Below are 23,698 nucleotides of genomic sequence, written 5' to 3' on the forward strand. Positions count from 1 at the left end.
TCCTTGACATCTCTGTTTTCATTTCTAGGGATAAGCCAGCCTCCGATATCCACTATAAACTCACTGACTCCCACAGTTGTGTAGACTGTACTTTCTATAGGGACTCCATTCCATTCTCCCAGTTTCTCTGTCTCTATCACAACTGTCTGATGATGCTGCCTTCTGCAGAGTGACATCAGAAATGTCCATCTTTTTTCCTCCACCAAGGTTTCCCTACTACCATGGTTGACAAGAGCTTTAGCCATGTCTGACCCATTTCCTGCACATCTGCTTTCAGTCCTCCTCCTCTTTACCACGCAATAATAGGATCCTTTCCACCTACCAGCCTCCACATCCAAAGGACCATAAACTGCCTTTTCCACTATTTCCAGCAGGATACCATGACCAGGCACATATTCCCCTCTCTTCCCTTATCAGCAATTTGCATGGACTGTTCCCTCCAGGTCCACTCCTCCTTCATTCCCAACACTTCCTCATAGCGCCTCCCTGTGGAATTGCAAAAGGTTCAACACTTGCCCATTTACTTCCTCCCTCCTCGCTATCCAAGCGCCAGACACACTTTTTAGGTAAAGCAGCGATTTACCTGCACTTCATTAAATCTAGTCTACTGTATTAGCTGCTCACAATGCGATCTCCTCTACAATGAGGAGACAAAATGCAGACTGGGCGACTGCTTTGCAGAACACCTACATTCTCTTTGTAAAAATGATTCCCAGCTTCCAGTTGTTTACTTCAATGCACCATTATGATCTCTGTGCAATGTTTCTATCTTGGGCCTGCTGCAGTGTTCCAGTGAGCCTCAGCAAAAGCTGGAGGAATCGCATCTCATCTCCCACTCCCGAGGCATTGCACTGCAAGGGCTTTAAGTGCACCTTCTGCAGTTGTAGTGGCACCAAATGCAGCCTTTTGAATAAGAAGTTATTTTCACTATTTAAAGGAATCCAATCTAGAGGAACCTTCCCTGAATCTAGAGGAGTCTGGAAAATTAAAATCAACACATCACTGCTTCACTAACCTAACATCCTAGGTTAAAATCCATCAAGGCCCAGGGACTTGACAGACTATAACTGACAATGTACTTAGTACCTTTTCTCTGTGCATTGTAATTTTGAGTTTCTCCCTCACTTCCATTTCTGGATTTACAGCTGAATCTGGGATAATGTTTTGTAAATGCCTTTTCAATTTACCTGCCTTCTCATCATTCCTCAGACTCACTTTCTATAGGACCAAAACCCTATTGTTAACTTTAAAAAAAAATTATATAGAGATTCTTACCATTATCTATATTTGTAGCTTAGATTTCTGTCATAATTTATTTTTCCCTTCCTTGTTAATCTGGTAGTCATTCTTCGCTTTTCTTTCTGTCCAATCTTCTGAACTTTGTGCAATTATATATTTTTCCTTTCAGTTTGATACCATCTTTAACTCTTTTTAGTTAACCACTGATGTTGGTCCTCCCTTTGGAATTTTTCTCTCATTGGAATGTAACTATGCCGTGCACACTGAAATATCCCCTTACATTTCTGCCACTGTATCACCATTTACGGATCCCTTAACCTATTTTGCCAGTTCACTTTAGCTTGCTCTGTTTCATGCCCTCATAATTACCCTTATGGAAGTTTAAAACTCTTGTCTTGTACACGCTTCCCACCCTCAAACTAATTGTAAAATTCAATCAAATTATGATCGCTGCTACCTAGGGGCGCCTTCATTAATTAATCCTATCTCATTGCATAATATCAGGCCTAAATAGTCTGCTGTTTAGTTGGCTCCATAAGGTGCTGTTGCAAGAAGCTCTTGCGAAAATAGTCCATCTTTTAGGCTACACACAAAGTTTCTGAAGAAGGGTCACTGGACCAGAAACATTAACTGATTTGTCTCCACAAATTCTGCCAGATCTGCTGAGACTTTCCAGCAGTTTCTGTTTTTGTTTTGGAGTTTTATCATTTAGGCTACCTTTGCCCATCTGTATGTAGATTAAAATCTCCCATGATTATCACCCTGCTTCTGACAAGCTTGCATTATTTCTTTCTTCATACTCTATCCTATTACGTAGTCACTGTTAGGGGGATAAATTGAATTCAACTGTCAACAGCTGCCATGGTGAGATTCAAATCCATGTCCCCAGAGCATAAACCTGGGCCTCTGGATTATTAATCTAGCCACATTACCATTATTAAACTGCCTCTCCAAACACTCATCCTCTAGGTGCTCCTGCCATCCCCAAACAATCCCACCAATGATTACTGGACACATACATCCTCATAAAGCCCCGCTTTCTCATGATCAGTCAGAAAATTAATGGTCTATTTGTTTCCCAATTGGATGATTCTTAAGTCGCTAGTCAAAGAGACTTCTTCTCCATCTCCAATATTTAATAACTATCAAACAAAAGTGTTTGATTTGAATTTTTTAAAAAGCTCATTTTTTAACATGGTGAAGTATCCTAATAGCTCCACCTCTACATGGAACAGAAGGAAGGCTGAGGACATTCTCAAAGGACAACAAGCAGCCCTGTCACCCTCTTCTACACAGTCTGTGGCCTCCCAATCTTAGTGCATCCTTCCTGTCACCCCCAGTGTGAAAAAAGAGGCTGGCTTCCAGTACAGGCCTTCCCCCCAAATCCAACTCCTGGCCTTTGTTACTGCTCGCGCCAGGGAACCACTCTTCACTTCCCTGGACTCCTTGAGTAGCACCAATGATGCGAGTGCACACAGGATGTAATTGGCACTGGCACAAACGATTCTTCAGGCCTGTTGTGTCATAACCTGTTGACATTATGGGCCAAATCTGCACACATGTGCATTGGCCATTCTGGCGTTACACATAACCACTCCATTGTAAAGATCCTATGAATTTATTCTTCGGCTTTGCTTGCAGCTGTTTCCTGAAGGTTAATTCTTAATTCCTGAAGGCTTGGCAACACCACTGTCAGTATAGACACAGTCACCACAGGAATTTCTAGTGAGCTTTAGATGGGATACCACTAAATATGTATAAACCCAAATCTGACTTCATCTCACTTTCTCTGTCTCCCAGTTATTGTCCAAAAATGGCTGGATTGGAGTCTGTTTCTTGTTGCTTTATTATAGCTGGCAGTGCTGACAGCCTGTAGGTGGAACACAGCTTTAAAAAAAACGTAGGAGGTGGAGACAAATAGACCTATTTATGAAACAAAATAGCATATTAGAAACTTACTGGCATACTACTACCTTTACATAATAGGTGATAAGCATCTTTCTGAGGTCAAACATCTGCAACATACATGCTGCATTGTTGTCACTGATGCTGTAGCCTTCCAGTACATATTGAGATGATGTAACTTCCCAGGCCAGCCAGCGCTGGATGAAAGCTGCATTGAATGACAACATGTGAGGCAAATGTCCTGGTTCACAGCAACAGCAGCAGCCCTCATCATCCTCAACACCCTCTGTTATTGCTTCAACTTCCCTCTGATGGCAATATGTACCTGAAAAAAAAACAAACCTTTTTGTCTTACACTCGTAAGGACAATTCACAAGAAATACCAATGTTGAACGAAAACAATCATTTTATTTTGCATGAGAACAGATGTTGGAAAATGAATTCTGACTAATAACGGTGTTGCCATGGAGAGTACACCAGTTAGCTGATGACTAACAGTTAACTGTCAAGCTTAATTTAAATTTAAATCAGGCACATTGACCAACAAATGAACCAGAGAATGGCTGTCACCTGTCGTGCTGAGCTGAAATAGGCGTAATGTGTTTGTGTTCTTTCTGTCTGCAAAGTACAAAACTGCGTCTCTTAATACAAATGCACCATACTGCAAAATAAATTGATAACCTTAAATTTTGTGGTCAGCATGATTATTAGCATACTTAGAACTATTTAGAAAAGGCTGTCCAATCACAGAGTCACATCTACTGTGTTTTCAGTTTTGCAAGGCATGGGCCGTTTGGTTAGTCAGCTTGTTGCGAACAGCCAAAGGAATATTCTGTTTGACAGGATCAGCCAGTTTTTATGAAGTAGGGCCTATGTCCAAGCATCACATTGGCACTGAAATTCGTTTGCCACAAAATATATTTGTGATAGGCAGCATACCTTCTTGGCTGGATACATCCTGTTAATGGTGACCACCACTTGTGTTTATTCTGCATGCTACGGAAGCTACGCACACACATGCACAAAAAAAAGCATAAAATATATACCATTCATTTGCACTCCATGATTTGCACTATGAAATTTAAAAGAATGACTTGAATTTGTTTTGCATTTTAATGACCACAAGATATTCTAAACACTTTACAATCAATTAAGCACTTTTAGTCATTGTTGTAATTGTTACGAACCAATTCCCAGGCCAGTTTCCCCAATTTGTTATAGCTCCGAACAGGATATCTCAAAGCTTAAGCTGCCAGGTGAGGAGAGGTGGTTCCCCTTGGTTATTCACCCACCCAGTTGTTGAAGAACAACATCTCATTTTCCGATTGGGGATCCTGCAGCCTCTACGATACCAAGTTCAATAACTTTAGAGCCTTTTATGTTTTTTCCCCACCCCCAAACCCAGTCTTGTTATAGAATATGTTGCTTTTAGCACAGTTAACGATTCCTATGTACTCCCAGGCCTATTATCACATTATATGGGTTGCATTCAGCACAGTTAATCCATTTTCTCCCTCTTAGCTCTTATTATCACTTATTCAGCTTTTCTTCTGTCCTGGCCTAATATCAGTAATCTCTTTGTTTACCTATCCCGTTCATATTTCTCTCTTTCTCTCTCTGGGCTCCGTCTCCACCCACCTGCTCATCTCTCTCCATCCAATGCCCTGCCCCAAAACCTTGGCTTTAGCACAAATGCCACTTTTTCTAAGCTACTAAAAACAATTTTGAAGAAGACTTGAAATGTTAACTCTATTTTCTTCCCAAGATGCAGCCAGGCCTGCTGAGTTTCTCCAGCAATTTCTGTTTTTTTTCCAAAAATGTTGAAGTTTAAAAAGTACACACAAGTTTTTGAATTGCTAGTGAACAGCAGATGGTTAAACATTGCGACCGTTGCATGAATGTTACTGGCAGCATTGACATGGGTAATTGAACAATCAATTTTGAAACTCTTGGCTTTGTAGATTGAATAAAAAGATCACTGTCACATACAGTGAGACAGTCTTTTCCCTTTTCTTTACCTGTGGTGCGCAGATATTAAAATGGGTGTTCTTAGAGCTACGACCCTCACAACACACTAGTCCATACACCAGGATGTCAGATCACTAATGCACACAGATAAGGGTAGAAGCTCAATTTTATTTCCTGTTGCTGTATATTCTTGAAAGGGGGAAAATGAAATTATGTCTCTTGCCCAGAAAGCTGTTTTTTTTTTTTAAAACCATCATGTTCGAAGTCTAAGATATTACATGGAGATCTCAGATTTACTTTATAGTGCATCTTTTCTCTCTGAAACTTCTTTGAAACCTTGTCAGGTATGACATTCTAGGTTCTCCCTCTCCAGGCAGCCACTGAATTTACATCTGCGGTCAACTTTTGACTGAATGTCTCTTTTTTATGTTGCAACTAAAATTTAATATATCCCTGAGTAATCTGAGGGTTTGGTTAGCGGTCATTGGCAGTAATGTACATATATAGAGAATCATAGAATCACTACACTATGAAAAGAGGCCATTTGGCCCACCGAGTCTGCACTGACCCTCCGAACAGCATCCCAGCCAAACCCAGTTCCCCCATCCCAACTCCATAACCCCACATTTTTATCATGGCCAATCTACCTACATATCCCTAGACACTATGGACCATTTAGCATGGCCAATCCACATAACCGTCATATCTTTTGACTGTTGGAGGAAACCAGTGCACCCAGAGGAAACCCACACACACACAAGCCAACTGTCTGTGTGGAGTTTGCACAGTCACCCAAGTCCCTGGCGCTGTGAGACAGCAGTGCTAACCACTAAGCCACTGTGACACCCATATTGTAAATTTCTTGTAAGTAAATCTTACAAGATGTCATATTATATGCACCACGTATTTTCAGTTTATGTATTTATTAATAATTATGTTAATAATAACAAATTTAAGACCAGAGCACTTGGAAAACAGTGACAGGATTAGATAGCATCAACATGGATTTAGAGAAAGGAAGTCATGCTTGATAAATCTACTGAAATTCTTCAAGTATATAACTAGTAGAATTGACAAGGGGGAACCAGTGGATGTGGTTTACTTGGACTTTCAGAGGTCCCACTTAAGAGATTAGCATGTAAAATTAAAGTGTCTGGAATTGGGGGTAGCATACTGGATAAAGAACTGGCTGGTGGACAGGAAACAAAGCCTAGGAATAAACTGGTCATTTTCTGAGTGGCTGTCAGTGCCTAGTGGGGTCCTTCAGGGATCAGTGCTGCAATCGTACAGAGCCTTGGTGAGACCACACCTGGATTAGGATGTGCAGTTTTGGCCTCTTTATCTCAGGAAAGATGTTCTGGCAATGAAGGGAGTATAACAAAGACTTAGCAGATTGATTCCTGGGATGGTGGGACTGATATATGAAAAAATAGTGGATCAAGTAAGACTTTGGTTGTTGGATCATAGAAAAAGGAGGAGGGATCTCAAAGAAACCTATAAAATTCTAACAGGACTAGACTGGATAAACGCAGAAGGATGTTCCTGATAACTGGGGAGTCTATAATCAGAGGTCACAGTCTCAAGGATGGACCATTTAGGACCAAGATGAGGAGAAATTTCTTCAGCCAGAGCATGATGAGTCTGTGGAATTCTCTGCCATAGAAAGCAGTTGAGCATTGAACATTGATTTTAGTTTAGGAAGGAGACAGATATGGTTCTCACGGCTAAAGTGATCAAAGAATAAGGGGACAAAATTCTGAGTAGGATGTTCAGCCATGATCATACTGGATGGCACAGCAGGCTTAAAGGGCTAAATGGCCTACTCCTGTTTCTACTTTCTATATTATGTTACTTGTCACAGTGTAATTCGAGATTCTAGTTAAGAGTGGAGCAAATTTCTAAAATTTATTGCAATCTAACATTTAAAATTACAATTTCATTGATGTAACATCTTATCATCTTCTCAAAAAAATCCAGAAGTGCTTACATTTATTAATTACTTGTGAATTACTTGGAACATTGGCAAATACATAATTCAATATCAGCAAGATCCCACAAACTGTAAATGGGATGAATGAGCATTAAGCGAAGTACACAAAATTCTCATGCCACATGTTTGATGTTTTATAATGGTCTCTCAAAGTGTCACATATGATGTTTCTCAAACGATGACAACTCCATTTAGTAGAAATTACACACACAGGAATAAGGCACTTATCATCTCTGTCAGTGTTTCCCAGGTCCTCTCCCAAACAGTCATCATTAAATAATTATCAGTCCTCTCTATTTCATTGCCCTAGGTTACTGCAAGTATTTCTTGTAACTCGTATAAATGGGATTTTTTTTCTTTTTATGTAATGGTTTCTATGACAAAAACTATTTTGTTTGATTGAATCCAGATTGTTTCTACAGCGTTTAAAAGCTTCTTGACCAGTAAAGTAGTTTTGATAGCCTATTGCTGTTCGCTCAATTCTGAAGCATCTACTGCTCTTGACATTGTCACTGTGAGCAATTTGAATACTATTGTGCCTGAATTCATATTCATATTCTCATCAGTGTGTACAGATTTATGTCAATGCCAACTGCATTCACTGAAATAACTACATTAATCAGTCACCACAAATTCAAATCATTTGTATCGGTGCCTGTATTTGTGTCATCCTAAATACAGTCTTGAGGGCATGATTCACTACCAATGCTTGCTGCAGCAGGTCAACCATCATCTCCCCAGTGATGACTGGGGAGCATTCTCTCCCAGGCAGTATAATGCATATCACCAGCTATACACATCAGCGATGCATTTAGATTGACTCCCAGTCTTTCCAATGTGCATCTAGTATTGTATTTTTTGTATTTTGGTTCTGGCGTGGTTAATATTCATGTTATGTTAGCTCCACCCATTCCACTGTTGTCACACATACTGTGGGTGGAGACAAGGAGTACTACTGCAACCTCCTCAAAGGGAGCAGACGTATCTGTACCAGTTCTATAACATCCTAGTAATTATGCCTGACCAAATGTAGTGGCACTCACTGCTGTTATGCAATAAATCTTCTCGTTGTCTAAGACCAGTGACTCTTCTGTAGATAATCTATGATAGTATATCCTCTATCACTAAATAGGTCCAAGGCAAAGTAAAGAAAAAGGGGGAATGGTTGCAGCAAACAACCTCAAACAACCTCACCCAGTACTACATGCAGAAAGAGGTGGTAAATGCTGAAAACAACAAATGCTGGAGATCACAGTGGGTCAGACAGCATCCATGGAGAGAGAGCAAGCTAACGTTTTCAGTCTTGTCTGAAGTAACTTATCTGAAATTGTTAATCACAGATACACTTAAATGCTAAAGTATTCACAATACCACACAAATCTGTTTTAGAACTATTCCATTACTTCTTGTATCTTTACATTAATTTTTATTCCTAATACTCTTGCAAAACCATAAATGAATAAGATAACAAATGTTCAAACGCTAATATCCAACAGTGAGGACTATTTAATGTAGGTACCAAATTAGAACATTTAAGCTTGTTCTCTATTAATCTGTGCTGCCTCAGTATCAGAAAAAATGTAATGAAAAATAATTAAATATGGAAACTCAGAATAAAATATGGCATGAAAACATCCATGACTTACCTCTCAATTCAGCAGCATTGAAATCATGTAATTTATCATTAAAACGCAATGCAATAATTAAACCAAAGGCAACGCAGCCTCAATGACAGTTTGAAGGTAGTAGCATGGGATTTGTTATGGCTGCTAGTACAGATGTCTACAGAATGTTACCATAATTCAAAATATAGTCATCCACAAAAATAACTGAATGTTTATTTAAAGACATTAAAGAAGTGCATTTAGATTGAGCCTATCGTACCTTCAGGACATACCAAAGTGCTTAACAACTAAGTTTGAATTCTAGTGAATTCTACTGGAATGTAAGAAATACTACAAACAATTTGTGCACAGCAAGGTGAATTACAAGACCAGATTAGGGATAATATCTGCAACATTCATGGCTGTTGTAGATACAGAACATGCCTAACCAACAGGTTAAAACCTGGCACCTCAGGAAGACCCAAAAGACTATAAAACACATTCCTTTTCTGTTTATATTGAATACTGCCCATTTTTAAGATTGTACTTGTATTTGTTTGTTTAATGTTATGTCTTCATTATTTTTATCAGGGTTAGCAAGTAATAAAATTGCTCCTCCTCTCACTCAAGCAAACTTTGAAATTATCTCCTTACTTGTTTCTGGTGAACTAGTTAAATAAATTTTAATTAGAGTGATGCATAGCCTCATACCAAAAAGAACATTTAATCTTTGTTGTGTCAGCCAAGAAGTTTGAAAAGTAGGGAGCCAATTAATCCCTCCTCACCAGTCGTAAAACTCATATCAAAGCAACTGATTTCTATTATGGGTCTCGACCCGAAACGTCAGCTTTCCTGCTCCTCTGATGCTGCTTGGCCTGCTGTGTTCATCCAGCTCTACACCTTGTTATCTCTTGATTTCTATTAAGTTGTCTATTCCTCCCAAGTCTGCTGCACTTGTCAACACGTCTTAAAATTACCTTTATACCCAACTCTGATTTTACAAAGACTGATGGAGCTCACCTCTGAATTCAAGTCCTCTGAGCTGAAAAGTTACAAGGCCGTTGCCAATCTCTACCAAATGAACTAGGGCATTGAGGTAATCCGAGGCCAAGATGAAGCAGTCACCCGTGCTGTAGCTTCCCCAGCGACCCAGGATCAAGTCACCACACAAGCTCTGCTGCAATGATCTCATCATGTGCTCGTAGAAGATGGAGTTTAAGTTGTTATCGTCAGCCCCTGGATGTTCAAACACGAAATGGAAGAATTAACTTTCAAGCTGGGGTTTTAAATAGAATAAACAACATCACTGAACCATGTTGTAACCGTGTTGAACAATGTCTCTGATGCTTATTACTGGGTAAAGTTTGTGCAAGGACAACTCATCCACTCAGTGCAGTGGCCGGTATAACTGGACAGCAGGAACTCTGGAAGTGATGAGACTGTTATTTTCACCAACATTTTACCTTAAAATCCACATAAAATATTTTCTTAGGAACAGGCATCTCAGAAATTAGCCATTTAGCCCAATTACTCCATGCTGGTGTTGATGCTCCAACGAGCCTTTGTACTCTAAATAAAAACTGAAAGAACTGCGCATGCTGTAAATCAGGAACAAAAAACAAAGTTGCTGGAAAAGCTCAGCAGGTCTGGTATCATCTGTGAAGGAGAAAACAGAGTTAACGTTTCGGGTCTGGTGACCCTTCCTTAGAACTGCCAGACCTGCTGAGCTTTTCCAGCAACTTTGTTTTTGAGCCTTTGTACACCTTACGTCCTTTCTTCCTATCATCATAACTTTTATTCCTCTCTCCCTCATGTACTTCTCCAGTGTCCCTTGAATGTATCTATACTATTTACCTCAAACACATGTCAAAGCAAATTTCACATTTCTATCACTCTCTTGGTAAAGGCATTTCTCATGAATTCCCTATTGAATTTATTAGTGACTACCTCATTACTGTAAGTTTAATTTCAGTCTCCTGCAGAAGCAGAAACATTTTCTCTGTGCTTACCCTATCAGCTGGCTCCTCTACCTTCCTTTTTTGGGAGTAAGCAGATGTAACCTGTTCAGTCATTTCTGGTAAGTATAACCTTTCAGTTCTGGTATCATTCTTGTAACTTTTTTTATCATATGGAGAAATAAAACTATGCGCAGAGTCTAAGATTAGAATATGGTCCCCCAACTACAGATTCATAGTACACAGCCTGCCTGCTGCTTACTCACCCTCCCTAACCTGTCTCCCCTATCATAGGGAGCAGTGGAGGTACTGGGCTCCATACCCATCATTGGACCTACTGAGATAATTAAGTGGCCAACTAAATCGCCAGTTCATGGCATCAACCCACTATCACTGCAATTTTACCCACAGTAGGGGAAGATCCATGCCATGCGGGCAGCCCAGTCACTTTAGCTGAACAAATTGGTGTTGAGCAAGAGAGTGGGGACCTCCTTTGTAGGGCATCGCTTGTATCCATCAGATGGACACCCCCAAAGTCACGGCCTCTATAATCCAACTGCTCCAATTCCTCATTCTTTCTTTGCATTTGGGACTGCCATCAAGGCCTTGCCAATAGGCTGGAATTACTTTCAGTCCAGCCTCCACCAGCTCATTTCTTTGGAGACTGGCTGTAGTCCCAGCAATGTCTGAAACTGGCAATGCTGGGACCACACAGTGGTTGGTCAATCAGATTGGCCAGCAAATTCCTAAGGCAGTACTTCGTCCCTAGAAGGGGCAGAAGTGTCGCCTTTAGCAAATTAACACTCCACCTCAGAAGAGTGGAAGAAATAAACACTGTCACTTTCACTAACAATTACTCATGAAGCTCTGCTTCTGTCACGGCTACTGTATATAAAAATTTAATGTCACACATTCTGAACTTTCAGTTTTTTCATTAAATATCCTCTATTAAAAAAAGGAAATCCCTATCTATACCTGGCATTCTATAATTAGAATCTGCAAACAGTTAGACTGCAACTCCTCCAGTGGAGAGGAGTGTAATTACATGTGCCATTCTGGAAGACACACTCAAAGACTACAAAACAACTGGGGTGCGAAATGTAACAGGTCACATTGGAAACATCCTTATAAAACATTATTTGGCCTCAGTTGGAGCTTTGTGTTCAAGTTAAGCATCCCACTTTTCAATGGATGTCAAGGTGATGGGGAGGGTGCAAAGGATTTGTATAATTCCAGTAACGAGCGACTTCCAAGTGATGTGGAGAAACTAGAGATGCTGGGTTTGCTTCCCTTATCATGGAAAAGGTTAAGAGGAGATTTAGTAAAAGTATTCAGAAATATTAAAGATTTTGGTAGAGTAGATGGGAAGAAACTTTCCAACTGGAGGGTCATTAAGTAGAAGACAGAGATTAAAAGTAATTGGCTGGAAAATCCAACTCAGCAGATTATCATGATCTGGAATAGACTGCTTGAAAGGGTGATACAAGTGGATTAAACAGAATTTTCGAAGGGGAATTGACTAAAAATAAACTTTTAAACAAATCTGCAGGGCTACAGAGGAAGACAGGTAAGTATAGCTAATTGGATAGCTCTGCCAAAGGGTCATTACATGCATAATGGCTGAACGGCCTCCTTCAGAGCTTTATCACTCTATGACGCAGAAAGTAGCCACTTATGAATTAGGGCTGAGACTCGTTATTCAAAGAAAACAGAAAGAGTTTTATCTGAAGTTTATCTCAGAATGCGTTAAGATTGACACTTTCTTAAACAGCAACTCTCACCTCAAGGAGCACAGAATTCACAGGAACATTTCATTCTTGCTGTGATTATATTTTTAGGGGCTAGCCAATCCTATCATATCAAAGTCTGCAAAATGATGCCAAGGGAAGCTAACTGCAGTTGTACTATCTTTTTCTACTTACCAGTACTTCTGTTTATTTGTGAATCCAGTCTTGTATTTGAATGATCCACTCGTTTGGTGCTAGAAAGAAAACCATAAACAATAGTACAAACTTTGAAAATTACCAGTTGACTTTACACTTTATTGATCACAGAGTGATGACTAAGTGTACAGATGAAATAGACCAAGAATAATTGGACAATGCAAAGAAACATAATTCAGGTACATTTTAAAGCTATATATTCTGTCCTTTTCGCATTTCCATTTGAAATTCTGCTTTCATACTTACGATTGGAACTTCCTGTCAAAACATTTAATGCTATAACTAAAACCTGATGCACTGCCTCCATTGGCAAAAGAGTACAATTACAATATGACAGTTTGCATATGGAGTTCCCATTGTATACATGATCTCGGAAATGTACAAGCAAAATGTTTTAAAGAGTACTTGCTGATTCTTAATGCTTTATGGATGCATTGTTAACCATTAGCTTTGTTTCCAAACTTCATTTGGCATTAAAATGCAGGCAAAGAGAGGGGATTATCAGAAGGGGATTATCAAACAATTTTAACTGACATTTCAAATTTGGTCACTATCACACAGGCAGTTTCCCTGTACATTTTTTTCTCCTTCTTCCTTTCCTCCTGGAGTTGTTGCCTACTTGATGGGGCATGATTTCTCTATTTCTTCAGTACCTCACAGCCATAACTCAATTTTCATGTTCAACAGCAAGGGTTGGCATGCTATTTATCACAGTCAAACCCAAACTTATTTTTTCCTGAATTGTGTACATGTGTGCATCTTTGATAGTGACTGGAAAATAGCATTTAGGAGCATGAACCAATGTTAATTTCCCACATCTAGCTTTAGTCAATAAGATCATTAGTCCCACTGTCATTACCTAGGTTCAGATTAGTTATTTCAGTATAAACTGAGAACTGAAACTGGGGTTTGATATGTTTTGCATGTTGTAACGCATTGGAGATATACAATGTAATACATTAAAATTAAACAGATTATCCTGCTCTGTGCACAAGAGTGAAAGGGTTAAAGCTTTCATTAAATTTCTAAAATAAGTGAAGAATTATAATATCAACCATATAAAACACATTCTCAACATGTATTGTCATATTTTAGGAAAGTGAGAGTGTACGATAGAGCAAATAAAGAGAAATAATTTCCCCTGGGTTGATAACTAGAGAACATTTGATTTGATTGATTACTGTCACGTATACCAAGACACAGTGAAAAGTATTGTCTTACGTGCTTTTCAGGCAGATCGTACCATACACATGCATCATGGTAACTGAGCAGAGTGCAGGATACAATGTTATAGCTGCCGGGAAGGTGTAGAGAGAGATCAACATTAAAGGCATCCATTCAAAAGTCTGATAACAGCAGGAAAAAAGTTGTTCTTGAATCAGTTCATACACGTATACAAACTTTTATATCCTGTGCCTGACAGAAGAGAGTGGAAGAATGTATAACATGTCTTTGATTATGTTGGTTGCTCTCCTGATGCAGCAAGAAGTGTAGACGAAGTCAATGTATGGGAGGCTGGTTTGCATGATGGACTGGGCTGTATTCACAATTGTCTGCAGTTTCTTTCAGTTTTGGGAAGAACAGTTACTATACCATGCCGTGACGCATCCAGGTGGGATGCTTTCTATGGTGCATCTATAAATTAGTCACATGGAAATTGATGTGGAGGTGCCAGTGTTGGACGAGAGTGGACAAAGTCAGAAATCACAGGACACCAGGTTATAGTCCAACAGATTTATTTGAAATCACAAGCTTTTGGAGCACTGCTCCTTTGTCAGATGAAGTCACTCCAAAAGCTTGTGATTTCAAACAAATCTGTTGGACTATAACCTGGTGTTGTGCGATTTCTGATATAGAAGTTAGTCACTGTTAAAAGAACCAGAGAGAAGATGGGCAGAATTTCTTTGCACAGTGATGTTGATCTGAATGTACTGCTTGTGTGTGTGCTGGAAGCAGATTCAATAGTAATTTTCAAAAGAAAATTGGTTAAATACTTCAAAAAAAGAGAAACAGGAAGGGAATAATCCTAATTGGACAGCTTTTTAAAGAGCTGACATAGATACAGTGGACTAAGTGGCTTCCTTCAGTGCTGTAAGATTTCATGAATGAATTCAGATAGCCTTAAACTAATTGTCCACTTCATTCATAATCTTCACTGCCTACCTCACTGGTCTTAATTCCAACTTTGCAGCCTGACCAGAGCATTGAGTGAGAAGTGAAGTTGCCCAAATGATGACAAGGAGGAGAGAGGAAGGACTCTTTCTGCAAATGATCAAAGCAATCAGATGATCTTCAAATTAAAATCTTCTTACTTGTAATTCCTCTCCCAGAACTTTACTGGTCTAGCGTAGGACATCATGAAAATGGCACTGCCAAGGAATGGTGTAAGAGGAGTGGAAAAAAATGAGGATAAAAGAGCTTGAATGAAGAGCATAGCTGAATCTGAAATCATGCAGTTAAGGAATTTATTTCACAGTTCCTGTGAAAGTGATGTAGATATTTAACCAGACATGTAAACAGATTTAATGACTTGGACACTGGTGACCTGGCACATTGATTGATATATACACTGGCTACTAGTGGAAACTTAGATGAAATTTAAAGTTTTAAGGGCTTTTATCGGTCAGCAAGTAGAGTATTTTTGTATGGATTTATATTATAGACTCTTACTTCCTTAATCAAAGTTATAGCCTCAACAGCAAGTCAATTTTGCCTCAGAATCAGAAGGTCTTGGGCTCAAGATCCACTTCAGATAATGCAGCCGAGAATTCAGGGTCACATTATTATTAATAGTACTGAAGAAATGCTGCAGTGACTGAGGTGCTGTCTTTTAAATAAGATATTAAACCAAGGGCCCCCTCAGGTGAATGAACAATATCCTATGGCACTATTTTGAAAAGCAGTATGGGAGTTCTCCCCTGTAACTGGCCAATATTCCTATTACTAAAACTGATTATCCAATCATTATCATGTTGCTGTTTGTGGAACACTGCTTTGTGCAAATTAACTGCTTTGTTTCCTACATTACAATTATGATAACATTTCAAAAGTGATATGAGCTGTTCCAAAATTCTAAAAGATGCTGTGTAAACGTATGTTTCTTCTTTCCTTCAGCAACTGATCTTTCATGTCTATCACTTCTGGAATCCTCTAAAGTTCTATCCTTAACATCTCCGTTTCCCCATTTACATGCTGGTCCTTGGTGATATAATCCACAAAGATGTCAAATTCCACATTTAGATTTACCTCTCCACTATCTCTCCTTGTCTCTATTGTCTTTGATTTGTCACACTGTCCAACATCCAGACTTGGAGAGTCACAGTTTCCTCCCATTAAGCATTGGCAAACCATAGCCATTATCTTTGATCCCTTCTACAAACTACATCTCCTTGCTATTACTGCATCTCTCTCCCTGGTGACTGACTCAGGTTGAACTAGACTGTTCACAACCTCAACATTCTATTTGATCCTGATATGTACGTTAGAGTCTTAGACAAATTCCAAAATTGTTCATTTCTATTTCTGTAACATTGTTTACCTCCAAGCTGCCTCTGACCATAAATCCCTCATCCATGTCCTTCTTACCTCTTGACCTGACTACTTAATGATCTTCTGGCTAAGGCCTCTCTTCTCCCACCCTCTGTGAAGTACAAATCTTATCCAAATCTCTGCTGCCATTACCTATTTTATTTTGTAGACTATATTTCATCGACCAGCAGTATTAGCTGCCAGTACTCTGTGAAATGTACAGCAAATGATTTGATTTATAATGGCAGTATTTTGCACTGAAATATACAACATAGCATTCTGTAACTATGTTGGGGGTAGTGTTCTTTTAAGGCAGAAAATTCTAATTGATCCATGAACAGAGCTTTGGTGCACTTAGAAATGTGGTCGGAGAAAATACTCATGGCTCTTAGCTAAGAAGCTCAGAGCAGTTTAAGATCGACTTGCCTCTGTGATAATGTCGGCCATCTGGAGTGTGATTGCACATTTATCACGGGACTGGGAATTGTGTCATCATGTTAACAGATATCTCATCCCAACGTTCACATGAGTTAGGTCAACTGTAACCAAAAAATAAACGACTGAAGCTAATTAATATTTCTTTTTAGGAAGAAAGAATCTACATTTATGTTAAAGCCTAGTATATCTCTCAACAATATCCTGGTACAGTTAAAGTACACAATTGAGAAGGGCATTTACACAGCAAGATCCAATGAAAGGTAACATGATGAATGATCATATAGTCCATATTTTAATGTGTTGGATTGCAGAAGCAGTTGTAGGAACTCCCTAACCGTCTTCATATCATGTAATGGATTATTTACTACTGGAACAGCCAGGCAGAATCTCAAACTGACTTCTCATCATAAAAATGGAACTTCTAAAAGTGTTCTTTCAGTACTGTCCCACAGACATTATGGTGCTGTCTAAGAAGTGCCCCTCAGACATTAATGCACATTCTCGGTACTCTACATCAGGCAGTGCAGTGCTCTCTCAGTACAGCCTTTACTGACAGTAATGCACTCCCTCAGTACCGAGCCTCCGAAAGTGAAGTGCACCCTCAATACTACTCCTTCAACACTGTCATGCTTTATCAGTATTGCAGCTCTAATACTGATGGATGCATAGATACTATTCCTCCAACAATGGGCATGGCAGTATTGAGAAATACTATGCAGTACAGCTGCCCTTCGGTGCTACATCAAAAGTAGCAGCCACAATCGTTTGACTCAGAGGGGAGAATATGCAATGTACTGAGCCAAACTGACAAGGATCAACTTTTACATTATTTTTTGTTACAAAGTTGGCTACAAAATCAAAGCCCACAATGAATGGAATTGATCCATTGAAGTGAATTAAGAACATATGAGGTCTGTGGTAAAATCAATGCTTCACACATATCAACTCAGGCTCAGGAAGGTCATTCAGGTCTGAGATAAGGAGGAATTTCTTCAGAGGTGGTTACTCCTTAGGATTTTCTCATGGATGATGTCATTCAGTGTATTCAAGACAGACACTGGTAGATTTCTAGATATTAAATAAACCAAGGGGGATGGAGATGGTGTAGGAAAATGATGTTGAGATAGGAGATTAGCCATGGCACAAGGGACAGAATGGCCTATTCCTGCTCCTATTTCCTACGAACTTGGGTGCAGATAATGAATGAGGAAATTCCTCAATTACCTTCTGCTGCACTAAAGTTTCCTTGCTGTCTACACCAGACTTCTGTCAAAGTTATCTGAGAAATGATGGAGCAGCCGCCAGAAATTCCTGGCCAATTTTGTAAGACCATAAGATGCATGGGCAAAATCAGGCCATTTGGCCTGTCAAGTTTGCTTCATCATTCAATGAGATCATGCTAGTCTGATAATCCTCCACTTCACTTCCCTGCTTTTTCCCCATAGCCCTCAATTCCCTTACTAATTAAAAATCTTTCTATCTGCCTCAAATATTCTCAATGACTCAGCTATGATCGTCCTTTGTGATAAAAAGAGGTCCACAGATTCACCACCGTCAGAAGAAATTCCTTCCTATCTTAAATTGGCACTCGTAATGTTGGAAGTTTGGACCTAAACTTTCCAAGAAAGGGGAAAAAAAAAATCTCTTTGCATTTACCCTAAGCTTGAGATTCCTAAGGATCTTTGATAGGATTCAATAAGGTCTCCTCTCATTCTTCTAAACTCCAATGAGTACAAGTCCATCCTACTCAAACTCTCCTCAGAAGAAAATCCCTTCATGTCTAGAATCAAACTAGTGAATCTTCTCTGGACTGCCTTCAATACCAGTATATTTTTCCTTAGACAAGGGGGCTGAAACTGTTTGCAGTATTCTAGCAGTGTTCTAAAACAAGTTTTGCATAGTTTTAGCAAGACTTCCCTATTTTTACACTTCAGTCTGTTTGAAGTAAAGGCCAACAGTCTATTTGCCTTCAGTATTACCAAATGAATTTGAATGCAAGCTTTTTGTAGTTAATGCATGAGAATCCCCAAATTCCTCTGTGCTGCAACTTTCTGCAGTCTCTCTCCATTTAGTTAATTTTCAGGTACCTCTACTCTTCCTGCCAAAGTGTATAACCTCATGCTTTGCCAAATTATATTCCATCTGCCAAGATTTTGCCAATATTCTTAACCTGTCTATATCCATCTGAAAGCTCCTTGTGTCATCCTCACTATTTGCCTTTCCATCTATTTTTGTGCACCGCAAACTTGGTGATAGTACATGCACTTCCATCATTCAAGTCATTAACATATATTGTAAACAACTGTGGTTCCAGCACAGATCCATATGGCACTCCACTAGTTACTGGCTGTCATTCTGAGAATACTTCCTTTATCCCAACTTTCTATCGGTTAATAAATCCTCTATAAATGTTAATGGTCTACACCCAACTATGGTTCTTATCTTAGCAAGTAGCCCTATGTAGAGTACCTTAGCAAATGCCTTTTGGAAAACCAAAAATATTACATCTACTGGTTCCATTTGATCTATCTTGCACCTTACTTTTTCAAAGAATTCTAATAGAATTGTCAATCATGATTTCCCCTTAAGCCGGTGCATAAAAGTTGTAAATTTTTTAAATAAGAAAATTTAGTAAGGCACAGAGTTCTAAACTCAGTGTTGCTCTCAGCATCCTACAACCCTACAATTCTTTCTCAGATGTAAAACTCACCCTTTTGAAGAATTCCAGATTCTTTTTAAATCCCTAGCTCAAAGCACTGATAAGCTTCTCAGCTCCATTATATTTTCATCATAGGATATCCTGAAATTTAAGCCTGTTTCTTTCTTACAGCACAGGATCATTTCTGCATACAAATCTAAAGAGAAAATATTTATGCAGAATTTCAGATAAAATGCTTTTGATTTCCTTCTTTCTGTTTCATGTGTGCGCACATGCACGTGCCATTTAAAGCATCAGTCTTGTCAGGATAGCATAATTAAGCACCGTAAATAAACCATAGTTGGACAACTATTTTTAGTGCTTTGTGTCAAATTCTGAAGAACCATTAGCCGAGAATTTACTGCAATGGGAATCTCATGCCATCAGACATTTCCATGCACTCTTCACCCATGAGGTGTATTAAAATCAAATCAGACACAGAAGTGAAATAGACAGCGGGAAAGAAAAATTGGATTGAGACCAAGAGAAAAACCACAGAAAGAGAAAAGGAAGAAAAACATTTATAATGTCCTAAATCAAGAATCCTTTCTAAACAACAATTTAGCAGAAAAGTAATGTCTTAATCTGTTCAATTCCATACTGGGAGGTCAAGTGGCATTACAGAAGTATAAATCTGCTCATTAAAATGTTACTTACACTATTAAATACAAGGTAATTATTAGCAATTTCATGAAATTCAGGGTGGTTTTGAGAGTGAACTTGCTTTAGTTGTGCAAAGCTAGCAGTTTAGCTGCAAAAGTTGGCTTCCACCTCATGGTGATTCATAATCCATGATGTAACCTCTCCTTGTCACAGGTTTCTGGGTTTTCCCAAACATTAACAATGGCAAGTGCCATTTAATTCACCATCAATTCACAGCTAGGTTTGAGTCATTGATTGGTTTATGACCAATTTCTTAAGGTTGATTACTGCTGAAGTGCTACTGACTTTAAAACTGCTACAAACTACATTTTAACTCTCTCCGGTAGTTGTAAAAAGAAAGCAATTTTTATTTGAATTGTTTTGCTTAGTACTGATGTAAACAACTCAGAGATAACAAGGTGTAGAGCTGGATGAACACAGCAGGCCAAGCAGCATCAGAGGAGCAGGAAAGCTGACGTTTCGGGTCGAGACCCTTCTTCAGACACCCTTCTCCTCAGATATTCAGTTTTTTTGTTGGAATAATCTTGCACCCATCCAGACACTTCAACTCAGCTAAGCACATTCAAAGGATACGAGGTACAGAAAAGGGATGTGCAAAAGCATGGAAGGCTGAACCCCAAGCAATCTGCCAAGGGGCAATGTAGGTCATAATAAACTGCAGCTTGAGCAGCAAGTCCCACAGCTAGACATGAAAAGAAAGAATATTTGTCAAGATTGCATGATAATCATTATACAACATGAAGGGTTCCCATTTAAAGTTTACTGAAGCATTCAATAAACTGAGTCAGAAGTCACAAGACACTCTGTTATAGTCCAACAGGTTTATTTAAAATCACAAGCTTTTGGTTTCACCTGCCAAAACAGCACCGCTCTGAAAGCTTGTGATTTTAAATAAATCTGTTGGACTGTAATCTGGTGTCGTGTGACTTTGACTTTATCCACCCCAGTCCAACACGACATCTCCACATCGTGGCGACCTTCTATGAACTGCATTGTGCTCTCTATATCCACACTGAAAACTGATACTTAAAAATGTAATAAGACAACACAGAAAATTTACTACCACTTCTTAAATGTTAAAGCATTCTGCAATTAAAAGACAAATGGTCAAAAAACATCATTGATAGAATCTAATCAAAATATTGAACACAATGATAGCGTAGTTGAGATAATCTAGTACATTGTGCAATTGCGATGATAGAATATTCTGTAAAATACATTTATCTATTGTGATTTTATAGATAGCATCCAAACTGCTCAGCTTCTGCTTGATTTAAATTTCATACATATGTTCATTTTAGAAAGCTTACACTAATTTTGTAACTTGTGTGGTTTTATTTAAAAATTTGTTAAGATTATAATTTCACTGTCAACTAACTGGAGGCATAGGGGCAATGTCCTATTTACTGTTTTTTTAAGGATTGTTTAGTTGAGAAGACCTACAACAATGTCCATAATATCACTAGTTCACACAGATAACTGAATGTTCATTCCTTGCAGCTCATTCTGCAATGTAACCAGACCTTAAATTATGACAGGTTGCATACACTTAGTTTGTATTCCCTCAACTTTAGAAAGATGAAGGGTTATCTAAATATCTTTAAAATGATTAAAGGGTTCAATAGGGTAAATAGGGACAAACTATTTCCTCTAGTGAAGGAAATTCCAAAACAAGGATGCATAATCTTAAAAATTAGAGCCAGACAACTTTGGATTGAAATCAGGAAGCTGTTCTTCAAACAATTGACGGTGGAAATCTTGAGCACTTCTTCAGAAAACTGTAGACGCTAGGGGTCAGTTAAAATTTTTAACAGGCACTTCAACAGATTTGAGTTAGGTAAGGGTACCAAGAGAAAATGAACAAAGATAAATTAAATACAGATATAAATCAACTGTGATCTAACTGAATGACAATCAGGCTGGAAGGGCTGAATGGCTTGCTGTTGTTCCTACGTTCCAGTGTTTTTATTGGTTGCACATATTATCCATTTTAATGTGGGGGTCAAAATAACTCAGAATTACGTGCAAAATGCGAAATTGTACTGGGATGATAAAATATTGGCTGTCCTAAATGCATTCTACCCTAACAGCTCCTCACACCAGGAAACAATTATGCAGCTTTTGTCTAATTTTTTATCTACAGTAGTTTTTAGTTTCACAACATAATCTCAAACTAAATCTATGCTGTAGCCTTTTAAAATTTTAATCTCTGTACTGTGTGTAAGGCAGATAAAGTAGTTGTTTAATCCTAATTGATTTAAAGCAACAGTTCTTATTTTCGAAGGCAGACTTTTTTTTGTTCCTTTCACAGACATGTCACAGGTCAAAAATAAGGCTGTTTGTTGACACTAGCTGTAGAGGACTAATAGGGTGAGCCCACTTTCGGGTGGCAAGCTCACACTGCTTTAATTTTTCAGCCAACTATTGTTTAATTATTATGGGGAAAGACTTACACCTTTCTTGTAGGATGTAGGAGGCTCCAAAGGGGTATAAATAGGTTAATGAGTGGGTTAAGATCTGGCAAATGGCTTATAATATGGGAAAATGTGCAATTGTCCATTTTGACAAGAACAATAAGAAGCATATTATCTGAGATGCAAAAGGGTTCTGGGTGTCCAAAAGGCTTGCACGCAGGGACAGCAAGTAGTTGAGAAAACTATTATAATGTTATAATTTATTGCGATGGGAATCAAATACAAAAGTAGAGAGACTTTGCTTCAGTTATACAGGGTATTGGTGAGACCAGAACTGGAGTATTGCATTCAGTATTGGTTTCCTTATTTAAGGAGGAAGGTAAATGCAATGGAAGCAGTTTGGAGATAAATACCAAAGAATGGATGGGTTGTCTTGCAAGGATGGTTGGACAGGCTAGACCTGTATCCATTGGAGTTCAGAAAAGTAGGAAGTGGCTTGACTGAAACATATTATATTCTGAAGAATCTTGACAGGGTGGGTGTGGAAAGGACATTTCTTCAGTACGACAATCTAAACAAAGGTTCAAACACTGCTTAAAAACAAGTGGTCCCCTATTTAAGACAGAGATGAGCTGATTTTTTTTGTCAGAAGGTCATGAGTCTTTGGGATTCCCTTCCTCTAAAGGGTGGAAGCAAAGTCCCTGAATATTTTGAAGGCAGAACTCAATATATTCTTGGCAAGCAAGAGGTTGAAAGGTTACTGGAAGTAGGCAAGAATATGGAATTGAAATTACAATCTGAGTAGCCACGATCTTACTGAATTATTGAGCAGACTTAAGGAGCCAGGTGGCCTTACTCCTGCTCCTAACTCGTATGCTTGTGTCTGGAAAATGGATTACTTAATGGATTTTCTCTAAATCTGTCTCTTCTTTGTCTCATTACCATCAACATTTGCCTTACATTACCATCCTTTTTACTGTTAATTTCCTTGAGCCTTCCATCCCATCACATATCTTTCCTTTTGATTTTTATTTCTGTACTTGCTTAAAAAATTGAATCAGAGATAGTTGGAACTGCAGATGCTGGTGAATCCGAGACAACAAGGTGCAGGGCTGGATGAACACAGCAGGCCAAGCAGCATCATAGGAGCAGAGAGGCTGACGTTTCGGGCCTAGACCCTTCATCAGAAAAGGGGGAGGGGAAGGGGGTTCTGAAATAAATAGGGAGAGAGTGGGAGGTGGATAGAAGATGGATAGAGGAGAGGATAGGTGGAGAGGAAACAAACAGGTCGAAGAGGCGGGGATGTGGCCAGTAAAGGTGAGTGTAGGTGGGGAGTTAGGGAGGGGATTGGTC

General features: G+C 38.9%; 1 protein-coding gene across 1 annotated transcript in view; it reads right to left on the reverse strand.

Moving 5' to 3' along the window:
• The window catches only part of LOC109926987 (pecanex-like protein 2), a 166,917-nt gene that overhangs the window by 32,956 nt on the left and 110,263 nt on the right, over nucleotides 1-23,698 (reverse strand). The window contains 5 exon segments of the mRNA XM_048597091.1: nucleotides 3,213-3,469; nucleotides 9,727-9,942; nucleotides 12,584-12,642; nucleotides 14,917-15,046; nucleotides 20,505-20,613. Coding sequence (XP_048453048.1) covers nucleotides 3,213-3,469; nucleotides 9,727-9,942; nucleotides 12,584-12,642; nucleotides 14,917-15,046; nucleotides 20,505-20,613 — 771 coding nt within the window.

Source organism: Rhincodon typus, chromosome 5, assembly GCF_021869965.1.
Source record: "Rhincodon typus isolate 14 chromosome 5, sRhiTyp1.1, whole genome shotgun sequence".
NCBI lineage: Eukaryota > Metazoa > Chordata > Chondrichthyes > Orectolobiformes > Rhincodontidae > Rhincodon > Rhincodon typus.